The sequence below is a fragment of the Artibeus jamaicensis genome, unplaced genomic scaffold (genome assembly GCF_021234435.1).
Source record: "Artibeus jamaicensis isolate MK-2021 breed Jamaican fruit bat unplaced genomic scaffold, CSHL_Jam_final contig_468, whole genome shotgun sequence".
NCBI classification, from domain to species: Eukaryota; Metazoa; Chordata; class Mammalia; order Chiroptera; family Phyllostomidae; genus Artibeus; species Artibeus jamaicensis.
In genome coordinates, this window is record NW_026521846.1 from 51,783 (window position 1) to 64,113 (window position 12,331).

Sequence of the window (12,331 nt, forward strand, 5' to 3'; positions counted from 1 at the left end):
GGTTCCTTCTCAGCAGCACCATAGAATCCAGAGCACAGCATTAGTGATAAGGCCTTCTTGAGAGCATTAAGACATAAGCCAAACCATTTCCAGCCTAGGGAGGATGCCACAAAGCAAGTCCCTGGACTCAGCATTAACATGTCCCAACAGTTTATATTTTGAACAGGAACGAACTTCCAAGGGCATGTGCTTAGAGGCCCAGGCCAGCCTCCATGGCCTGTGCACCATGACCCCAGAAATGTGGCAGGACAACTGTGAGGAAGAGCAGGCACATGGGTCAGTGCCTCAGACCTTGGGCTGTGGAGGGACCCTGTGTCTCCCTGGGGCCCTCCTAGTGTGGGGCAGGGGTCAGGCACAGCTGCGTACCGAGGGCTGTCAGTTCTGAAGGACCAGCAGAGGCCAAGCCCACCAGGCATGTTCTGAACAGCTGAGGGCAGGGGAGCCTCAAGGTAGGCAGAAATGGGCACCAACATCTTCCTGAGTCCTGGGTCAAAGAAGATACTGGAAAGAAGTGGGTGGCCAGTGAAGACTCCTCCCTTTCTAGGATGCTCAGAGCATGTGTCCTCTGCTGGCTGGTTTCCTTCAGAATGTACCTGCCTTCAACTGCAGGGACTGAGACAGCCACCGAACTCCACAGGCACCAGAGGAATTCTGCTTATCAGTTCTCCCTTATTTTAAGGGGACATAAAGGCCTACAATTTAGTCCAGTGAGTAAAGGAGAAAAGGGGGTCATTTTCACATGCCAGGACCTACTGCTGCACAGGGAAGTCTAGATCAGGATCCTGGAATGGCATGGAGCTAATTGCATGGAAATCCAGCACTGTGGCTGGAGGGTTCCTGAGGGTTCCTCTCAGACCCCCGGCTTGAGCTGCAAGTCTATACTAGGCCCCAACTCTTGGCTCACCTTCGGATCCTGGCTGGACTTTTGCAAGCTCAGGTCCTTGGCTCAGGTCCCCCCACAGGTGAGGGATTCAAACTGTGACCAGCTGGGCAGTGTGGAAAGGAGCAGGGAGCTGATGCTTAGATCCTGAATTTCCTGCTTTCTGCAGGACACAGTCCTGTCTCTAATACTCTGTCCAAGGAACACACTTCACTTGCTGATAGATTCTCTAGGGAAACCAGGTGTAGCCAAAACAGTGGTGAAGCAGGGCGTGAAGACACAAGGGGCACAGCAAGTGCACCTCTCTGGCATGTGTTGGGAGAAGCTTCAGAGCAAAGACCTGGGCAAAGGATGAGGATACATGAGTAACACATTTCAACTCCTTAGGAAGGGAAGTGCCTCTCCACCATAAAGCAATTTGTCTCTAACTTTAGGCTGCCTTTTTCAATATCTGCATTTGGAACAGTAATGGACCATGTACAGGCTTATGTGATAAAGAAGAGGGAGGATATTTCTCTACTTGGCAATGAACTTCATTCTGATCTGTGTTATTTAAAATTTGGAGTGGTTCAGTTCCTGGTTGGGTGTCAGAAGCTAAAGTGTTTTAAAATTGATCTGAGGCCACACTCAGAATCATAGGAGATAAGAAACCCTGAGTGATTGCTTTTAAAAATGTCTTCAATTTTAAAAAAAATGCTGGTGGTGGAAAATCTTATCATGCCACTTGCTAAGAAGCAAGAAGCAATTTCAGAAGTTGGTTCTTCAGTCTCCCTCTAGATAAGGTGAAAAATGAAGACTCCCCAGAGAGCCAGCCTTTGATCTGGTTGGTGAGAGAGCATAAATATCTCAGATCCATTGTGTACCCCAAAACTCAGGCAGATTGGGGGAAGTGCAGACATCCCAGGCTCTGCAGGTGGTCACCACAGGATTGTCACTGCTAACTAGGGAGAAGGAATCCTGTCCTTCACTTTCCTGGAGACTCCTGAACCTACATACTACGTTATTTTGTGTCACAAGCAATGGTGTTACTGGGGAAGAGGATTGTTCCTGAAAACAAACCAAACGAACCAATATAGTGGTTAAAATAGGTTTTAAAATAATAATTATGACAAGTACTCATATTCTTTCAGCCTTTAGCACGTACAGACAACTCAGGCAACTCAGTGAAAAACAAAGGACAGAGATTAATATTTTCATTTTTATAGTAAGAAAATCAGGCTGCAGCCCTGGACCTATGTGGCAATGCCACTATGGTTACAAACTTTGTAATTATTTTTAAATGTGTGTATTTATATATAAATTATGTCTGCCTGGAAAAAGTACAACTATTTTTAATATAATGAGAATTGGACTATGCTGGGAAGATGGCGACGGAGTAGGACAGAGCTGATGCTAGCTCCTGTACTCATGGGTTAAAATCCTGGCAGATCTATAGAGAAACAGCACAATAAACCATCGGTTACCCAGCATTTATGAAACTAAAAGACCAGAGATTGTGACCGACGCTGAAACACCAGACAGCAGCAGAGTCAGCTACTGGAGCTGGGACACACGCAGCCCCTGTACTGCCGCCATAGCAACAGGCCTGGGAGCCGGGGTGTCAGGTACGGGAGCCGGACACTCCAAGCCCCTGTGATGGTCCTGGGCGACAGAGGAATCAGGTACCGGAGCTGGGACATTCTCGGCCCCTGTGCCACTGCCATAGCTACGGGTCTGGGCAACAGAAGAGTCAGTTGCAGGAGCTGGGACACTGGAGACCCCTGTGCCACTGCCATAGAGAGGAGCCTGGGCACCAAGGAGTCAGCCACCGGAGCCAGACACTCCAAACTCCTGTGACGGGCCTGGGCGCCAGAGGAGTTAGCCATGGGAGCCGGGACATTCTTGGCCCCTGTGCTGCTGCCATAGTAACGGGCCTGGGCGCTGGAGGAATTGGCTACTAGAGCCTGGACATTCAGCAGTGGCAGGCGACCAGCTCGGGGAACAGCGTGAGGATCAGCGTGACAGTAGGTGGAGACGGAGAACATCAAGAAACTTGAATGAGTCTGCACCACTGAACTTCACAGGTATCATACCACAGAAGTTCACACCATAAACCCAGGGTGTCAGAACAGATCAATTTTAGAAGCTGAGACTAAAACAATGGGAAGAGTCTCAAAGAAGAGTCTCAAACAATGGGAAGACAAAGAAACAATCCCCAAATGAAAGAAAAAGCAGAAACTTCAGAAAGAATGTTAGATGAAATAGAGGCTAATCAACTATCAGATAGTGAATTCAAAGCACTGGTTATTACGAAGTTCAAAGAGCTCACAATGAGCTATCAGAAACTACAGGGGAACTACAATGATCTCTCTGCAAACTACATCAACATGAAAAAGGAAATAGAAACTATCAGCAAGGGACAAGAGGAAATGAAGAATACAATTTCCGAATTGAAGAACACAGTAGAAAGTTTCAAAAGTAGGATAGATGAAGCAGAGGATAGGATTAGTGAGTTGGAGGACAAGGTAGAAAGCACCAAACAGAAAGAGCAAGAAAATGAAAAGAGGCTTAGAAAGAATGAAGAGGGATTAAGAGAAATGCAAGACAATATGAAACACAATAATATCAGAATAATAGGAATACCAGAAGGAGAAGAAGAAGAACAAGGAATAGAAAACGTATATGAATGAGTAATGAGAGAAAATTTCCCTAATTTGATGAGAGAAAAAGTCACACAAATCCAGAAATCACAGAGTCCCAATCAAGAGGAACCCAAGGAGGACCACTTCAAGACACATCATCATCAAAATGGCAAAATTCCAAGACAAAGAGAGAATCTTAAAGGCAGCAAGGGAGAAAAAAGAAGTAACATACAAGGGAGCCCCAATAAGGTTAGCTTGATTTCTCAATGGAAACACTCCAAGCAAGAAGAGAATGGCAAGAAATATTCCATGTAATGAGAACCAGAGGCCTACAACCAAGGCTACTTTACCCAGCAAGGCTCTCAATCAAGATAGAAAGAGCTTGCTGCTCTTTTGCGATGTGCTGGGGTCTGATCTTTCTCTCGCTCTGTCCAGGCTATAGAGTTCTTTTCAAGCTACTTTGTAGCAGTTAAAGAGTTCTGAGTATCACCAGCTACTGAACTCTTTAGGAGCTTCAGCCTGTGACTAGACTTCCAATGGACTCACCGACGTTTAACCCAACCTGGAACATGGAGTCTACTCAGGTGCCTGCTGAAGGAAATTCAGCTGACGCTCAAGCTGTCTCAGAACTACTAGCAAAGAACCTTGGTAACTTGACTCTCAACCCTGACATCAAACTGTCTCCACTGCCACCAGAAAGTTCACCCAAAAAGCAGGAGAAAGGAAAGAGCTTACAGAGCCTTGGCCTTGGGCTAGGGCTGGGTGAAGGCCTGCTCCTTGAAAAAAGGCATGGAGTGAGGACAGTGGCGAGTGTTCGGAAAGAAAGGATGCAAAGGGCCTTACAAGTGATTAGATTCTGCACCCTGTCTCTGCTTAAAAAAACCCCAGAGGAGAGGAAACTTGAGATTGAAGCAAGAACCAGAAAATTTAGATGTTCCTGTCTTTACTGCCTACATTATGGAGATCTTTCTGATTATATTGAAATGAAGAATAGTTATGACATGGGGTTGGTTTAGCCACAAGCCTTATTCTTGTAATTTGGGCTTTTTGCTGGTAATTTTAAGGTCATTATGTAGCAGCTTAGGAAAGTTACTCTAGGCTAGGATAGACTAGATCAATATTTTGTTAGCCTACAAGAGAAGTTCTGTGATGTCCTTTTCTTGTCCACCTTGATGCCACTAACTTAAGGGGAATCAATATATGGGTAGTTTGCATTTGAATGACTTAAATATACACTTCAGTTCCTTTTTTATTTGACTCAAGGAAGTACTAATAGGTCTTAAGTGTCATTGTTGTTTTAGAAGCCTGAAGTTGGTGAGATGAAACCCAACACCAAGAATTAGAAGCAAGTAACTTGTGCAGAAGGAATGTTAAAAAAATTAAAAGGGTGGTTTGGCTAGAGCATGATTGGTGCAGGGTGTATTAAGTAGATTTCTCTTCTTTTATTGTAACAAGTGTTTCTGTGTGCTATTTCAATGTAGTAGCAAACAAATGTTGCACATAAGGCATCTTAATAAAATTTGAGGCATATTTGAAAAAAAAAAGATAGAAAGAGCTTCCAAGACAAAAGAAGCCTAAAAGAATATGCCTCCACCAAACCAGCTCTACAAGAAATACTAAAAGGACTGCTTTAAGGGAAGGAAGGAAAAGAGGGAGACAGAGAGGAACACAGGTACAAAAATGGCAATGAATAAGTACCTATCAATAATAACCTCAAACGTAAATGGATTAAATGCTCCAATCAAAAGACACAGAATAGCTCAGTGGATAAGAAAGCATGACCCACACATATGCTGCCTACAAGAGACCCACCTCAGGACAAAAGACCATCACAGACTAAAAGTGAAAGGCTGGAAACAAGTTTTCCAAGCAAAGGGACAAGAAAAAAAAACTGGGGTAGCAATTCTCATATCGGACAAAATAGACTTCAAAAAAAGGGCCATAAAGAGAGACCCAGAAGGCCACTTCATTATACTCAAGGGAAGAATCCACCAAGAAGACATTAACATTGTAAACATACATGCACCAAACATAGGGGCACCCAAATATATCAAGAAAATCTTAGAGGACTTCAAGAAAGATATTGACAGCAACACAATTATAGTATGGGATTTTAACACCCCACTATCAAAAATGGACAGATCTTCCAAACAAAATATCAACAAAGATATTGCAGCATTAAACAACACCCTTGATGAAATGGACCTAACTGATATATACAGAGCTCTTCACCCCAAAGAAGCTAAATACACATTCTTTTCAAATGTACATGGAACATTTTCTTTTTTTTTTTAATATTAAATTTTATTTAGTTACTTTTCAAGTACATTTTTTTTTATCTATTTCTCCCATCCCACCCCACCCCACCCCCCCACCCGGTCTCCCCCCTCCCTCCCATTCCCCCCCCCTCCAGTCCTCATCTCTGTGTCTTTCATACTTGTTCCTCAAAATCCCTCCCCCTTTTTCCCCTTAAGTTCCCTTCCCTCTCCCCTCTGGTCACTGCCCACTTGTTCTCTATTTCAGCGTCTTTGTTTTTATTCTGTTTGCTTGTTTGTTTTATTCTTTAGCTTCCTGCCAAAGGTGAGATCATATGGTATTTGTCCTTCAATGCCTGGCCTATTTCACTCAGCATAATGCTTTCCAGTTCCATCCATGTTGTTGCAGAAAGGGTAGTAGCTCCTTCTTTCTCTCTGCTGCATAGAATTCCATGGTGTATATGTACCACAATTTTTTGATCCATTCGTTTACTGCTGGGCACCTAGGTTGCTTCCAACTCTTGGCTATTGTAAATTGTGCTGCTATGAACATTGTGGTGCATAGGTTCTTTGAAATTGATGTTTTAGGATTCTTGGGGTATAATCCTAGCAGTGGAATTGCTGGGTCAAAAGACAGGTCAATTTTTATTTTTCTGAGAAAATTCCATACTGTTTTCCATAATGGTTGTAGCAGTCTGCAATCCCACCAACAGTGAACTAAGGTCCCCTTTTCCCCACACCCTCTCCAACATCAAATGTACATGGAACATTTTCAAAGATAGACCACATAATAGGACACAAAACGAGCCTCAAAAATTCAAGAAAATTGAAATCATACCAAGCATCTTCTCTGACCACAAGGGACTGAAATTGGAAACCAACCCCAAAGAAAAAAACCCAAAGCACCCAAAAACATGGAGACTGAATGCTATGCTATTAAACAACGAATGGGTCAAGAATGAAATTAGGGAAGAAATCAAAAAGTTTCTGGAAACAAATGAAAACGATCTCAAAACAACCCAAAACTTATGGGACACAGCAAAGGCAGTCCTGAGAGGGAAGTTTATAGCAATACAGGCCTACCTAAAGAAGATAGAAACATTTCAAACAAACAACCTAACCCTACACCTGCAAGAACTCGAGGAACAACAACAAGACAGCCCAGAGCAAGCAGAAGGAAGGAAATAACCAAGATTAGAACAGAAGTAAATGACACAGAAACTAAAAGCACAATTTTAAGGATCAATGAATCCAGGAGTTGGTTCTTTAAGAAGATAAACAAAATAGACAAGCCTTTAAGAAGGCTCATCAAGAAAAGAAGAGAGAGGACACAAATAAACAAATCAGAAATGAAAGAGGAGAGATTACAACTGATACCCCAGAAATAAAAGGGATTGTTAGAAATTACTATGAAGAACTGTATGCCAAGAAATTTGAAAACCTAGGGGAAATGGACACATTTCTAGAAAAATACAATCTTCCAAAAGTCAGTGAAAAGGAAGCAGAAAATCTAAATACACCAATAACAGCAAAAGAAACCGAAGCAGTAATCAAAAAACTCCCATCACACAAGAGCCCTGGACCAGACGGTTTCACAGGAGAACTCTACAAAGCATTTAAGGAAGAGCTAACCCCTATTCTCCACAGACTATTCCCCAAAATCCAGAAGGATGGAAAACTCCCAAATTCTTTTTATGAAGCCAGCATCATCTTAATTCCAAAACCAGATAGAGACACAACAAAGAAAGAAAACTTCAGGCCAGTATCACTGATGAACATAGATGCTAAAATCCTCAACAAAATATTTGCAAATCGCATCCAACAATATATCTAAAAGGTCATACACCAAGACCAAGTGGGATTCATCCCAGGTATGCAAGGATGGTTCAATATTCGCAAATCAGTAAATGTAATACATCTCATAAACAAAAGCAAAGACAAAAACCACATGATCATATCAATAGATGCGGAAAAAGCTTTTGATAAGGTACAACACCCATTTATGATAAAAACACTCAGCAAAGTAGGAATACAGGGAGCATTTCTCAAAATAATAAAGGCCATATATAAGAGACCTACAGCCAATATCATACTCAATGGGAAAAAACTAAAAGCTTTTCCACTAAGATCAGGAACAAGACAAAGATGTCCACTTTCACCACTTCTATTCAATATAGTATTGGAAGTTTTAGCCACAGCAATCAGGCAAGAAAAGGAAATAAAAGGCATCCAAATAGGAAAGGAGGAAGCAAAACTGTCACTGTTTGCAGATGACATGATAGTGTACATGGAAAATCCTATACACTCTATTCAAAAACTGCTCGAACTAATTAATGAATTTGGCAAAACAGCTGGTTACAAAGTCAATATCCAGAAATCAAAGGCATTTTTGTATACCAACAATGAATCAGCAGAAGCAGAAATCAAGGAAAATATCCCATTCGATATAGCAAAAAGAAAAATAAAATATCTGGGAATAAACCTAACCAGGGAGGTAAAAAAACCTGTATGCAGAAAACTACACAGCCCTAAAGAAAGAAATCAAGGAAGACACAAACAAATGGAAACATATACCTTGTTCATGGATTGGAAGAATTAACATCATCAAAATGTCCATACTACCCAAAGCAATATACACATTCAATGTAATACCTATTAAAGTACCAATGGCATATTTCACAGACATAGAACAGACACTTCAAAAATTTATATGTAACCATAAACGACCCCAAATAGCAGCTGCACTTTTGAGAAAGAAGAACAAAGTAGGAGGGATCACAATACCTGATATCAAACTGTATTACAAGGCCACTGTAATCAAAACAGCCTGGTACTGGCATAAAAACAGGCACATAGACCAATGGAACAGAATAGAGAGCCCAGAAATCAACCCAACTCTCTACAGTCAATTAATATTTGACAAAGGGGGCAGTAACATAAAATGGAGTAAAGATAGCCTCTTCAACAAACGGTGTTAGGAGAAGTGGACAGCTACGTGCAAAAAAAAAAGAAACTCAAGCACCATCTTACACCATATACCAAAATAAATTCAAGATGGATAAAAGACTTAAATATAAGCCATGACACCATTAAAGTCCTAGAGGAGAACATTGGCAAAAAAATATCAGATATTTCACACAGCAACTTTTTTACTGATATGTCCCCTAGAGCAAGGAATGTAAAGGAAAGAATAAACAAATGGGATCTCATCAAAATAAAAAGCTTCTGCATGGCCAAAGAAAACAGTATTAAATTAGCAAGACAACCAACTGTATGGAAAACATATTTGCCAATGATACCTCAGACAAAGGTTTAATCTCCAAAATATACAAAGAACTTACACAACTTCACTCTAAGAAGACACCCAACCCAATTAAAAAATGGGAAAGGGACTTAAACAGACACTTCTCCAAGGAGGACATACAGAACATCCAGAGACACATGAAGAGATGCTCAATATCGTTAGCTATCAGAGAGATGCAAATTAAAACCACAATGAGATACCACTTTACACCAGTCAGGATGGCTATCATAAACAAAGCAACAAACAACAAATGTTGGAGAGGTTGTGGGGAAAAGGGGTCTTCAGTTCACTGTTGGTGGGATTGTAGACTGGTACAACCATTATGGAAAACAGTATGGAATTTTCTCAGAAAAATAAAAACTGACCTGTCTTTTGACCCAACAATTCCGCTGCTAGGATTATATCCTAAGAATCCTAAAACATCAATATCAAAGAACCTATGCACCACAATGTTCGTAGCAGCACAATTTACAATAGCCAAGAGTTGGAAGCAACCTAGGTGCCCATCAGTAAATGAATGGATCAATAAATTGTGGTACATATACACAATGGAATTCTATGCAGCAGAAAGAAAGAAGGAGCTACTACCCTTTGCAACAACATGGATGGAACTGGAAAGCATTATGCTGAGTGAAATAGGCCAGGTGTTGAAAGACAAATACCATATGATCTCACCTTTTACAGGAAGCTAAACAACAAAACAAACAAGCAAGCAGAAGAAAAAAAAAACAAGACAAAGTCACTGAAATAGAGAACAAGGGGACAGCGACCAGAGGGGAGAGGGAAGGGAAGTTAAGGGGAAAAGGGGGGAGGGATTCGGAGGAACAAATAGGAAGGACACAGGGACGAGAACTAAGGGGGGTGGAAATGGGAGGGAGGTGGGGAGCAAGGGGAGGCTGGGAGGCTGGGGGGTGGAAATGGGAGGGAGGTGGGGAGCAAGGGGAGGCAAGGGAGGCTGGGATGAGAGAAATAGACAAAAAAAATGGTACTTGAAAAATAACTAAATAAAATAAAAAATATATATAATGAGAATTGTTTATGTGACATTGATGTAACCTGGCAGTCAAGGAGAGTGGACTGGAATTCTCATGAGTGAACAGTGATGACTTCACAGGACTAGTCAGTGGGGGTGGGGGGAGGGGTAGATGCCATTGAGTGAGCATGTGTATTGTGTGGCTATCTCATTGAAAATGACTGAGCAAGTAGAGTAATAAATCTACATCAAATTTTGCATTAAGCTTGAACACTTCTCCATGGAGACTGTTTGGATGATTCAGAAGGCTTCAGCTATTGGCAACTAGTGACTGGCAGATTTATCATGACAACACTCCTGTTCACGCATCATGTCTCATGCAGAGATTTTTGGCAAAACATCAAACCACCCAGGTGACTCAATCCCCCTACAGCCCACATGTGGTGCTCTGAGACTTCTGGCTTTACTTAAAACTAATATCACCTTTGAAAGGGAAGAAATTTTAGACTGTCAATGAAATTCAGGAAAATATGGCGAGGCAGCTAATGGTGATTGGGAGAACTGTGTGAGGTCCCAAGGTGCCTATTTTGAAGGGGATAGAGGTGTCATTGTCCTGTGTACAGTGCTTCTTGTATCTTCTTCAGTAAATGTCTCCATTTTTCATATTACATGGCTGAATACCTTCTGGACAGACCTTGTATAAATACAAATCCTATTAAATGGTCATAAGTGGACCCTGCTCTTTGGCTGTGTAATACTTCATATATCACAACAATGGCACTTACTCTTGCCATGTGCTGAGCCCAGTGCTATAAAGACATTAGTTCATGAAATCCTCAAAACACACACATTATAGAGGAGGAAACTGAGGCTCATCTTGTTGCACAGGCATTCACTGTGGAGGCCCTGTCTCAGCTTGAGCCCCAGATATAAGCTTTCACCAATGACACCTCCACCATGCTGCTGTCCTGGGTGCCTGCAACAGCCCAGCCCCATTCCAGGTCTTTTGCTCACTCTCTCCCATTTGGCTCCCTGCGAATCCCATTGAAGAAAGAGGGAAAGGACACTGGGCAAGGCAAACTTGTCTCGATGCTCATTGTCCCTAAGCGGGAGTCAGGATGAAAGCTAGTACCTGTCAGGTTCCATGACTGCCTCACACCATTTCAGACTGAAGATCCAATGGTTGCTTATCTCTTCATGACTTGGGTAAGTTTGGGGTGTGAGTCATCTGAATAGAGACAGGTTAACAGACACTTTTGTCACTGTTGCTACTGTTACTCTCACTGTTTCCCTGGACTGAGCTGAGGCTCCCAGACCATCAGGGCCCTGGGAGCTGCTCCCAAGAGGGATCATTCCTTGCCAGACAAGCTATGTATGGCAGCCTCCTGGAGGGGGGGGGGCAGGGGCTTCTGCGCTCTGGTCAGAGGATTTGGAGAGTAATTATCACTAAATTTTAGTCTGAGGGAAGTTGAGAGGACTGCTACTCCAAATGTTAGCAGAAGGGAGTAGAGAGAGAAAATAACTCTGTTTTGCTTGGGAATGATGGATGGACCCTGTGGGCAGCAGAAAGGCTTGGCAGGCTGGCCTGGCCCTTGACAACTTAACTGGGGGATCATTCAGTCAGGAGTAAGAGTGGAAGGATGGCAGCAGCCCACTAGTCAGATGGGGACAGTGCCCCATGAAGTATTCAATTTCACCCTTTCTCTCTTTTTCTCACTTTTACATTAAGTTTTCTTATTTTAATGCAAATATTACAGGGCAAAATGTAAAGGCTGCCTCACTGCTCCCATTAATCTCGCTCAAAATGTAAGCTTTCTGTGCCATTTCCATGTAACTTGTGAATTTTGGAGAGTGTACTAAAATTATTTTTCTAGCACTCCTTTTATTTTAAGAATTTAGTATAGAAGCCTTTTGGTATTTACCTCATTCTGATATGGCTGTACAAGAAATTGTTTAGACACTCCCCTACTGATGGATAAGAAAGTTGTTTTCCATTTTTTCCTGGTAGAAAAAAAATACTACAGTCAGCATTATTGTATATACATCATTGTACATTTCTTTCCTTGGAACAAATTTTCAAAATTCAGAATTTCAAATTTTTTAAATGAACAAATTTTCATTTAACTAGGTTAAATGGTATTTCATTTTCAAATTTCAGACATTGCAAAATTACTTTTAAAAGGTCATATCAAACTACCATCCCATCGAAACTTTATGAGAATGCTCATTTCTGCTGCTTGCCAATGTTAGATTTAGCAGTTCTTTTAAATTAAGAATCTTATGACATGCTTATTGACC

At 41.8% G+C, this 12,331-nt stretch overlaps 2 protein-coding genes across 2 annotated transcripts in view; one reads left to right on the plus strand and one right to left on the minus strand.

Annotated features, from left to right (window-relative positions):
- Window positions 1-12,331, minus strand: part of LOC119051313 (rho GTPase-activating protein 22-like) — a 109,593-nt gene that overhangs the window by 28,376 nt on the left and 68,886 nt on the right. The gene's annotated exons all lie outside the window — the stretch shown is intronic.
- On the plus strand, window positions 4,035-4,517 carry LOC128627776 (developmental pluripotency-associated protein 3-like). The gene has a single exon (XM_053667356.1). It carries the CDS (start codon window positions 4,038-4,040, stop codon window positions 4,515-4,517), a length of 480 nt encoding a protein of 159 aa, XP_053523331.1. The 5' UTR covers window positions 4,035-4,037.

What these genes read in the sequence shown, in the direction of transcription:
- LOC128627776 (XM_053667356.1), top strand. Translation starts at nt 4,038, where the DNA reads ATGGACTCACCGACGTTTAACCCAACCTGGAACATGGAGTCTACTCAG.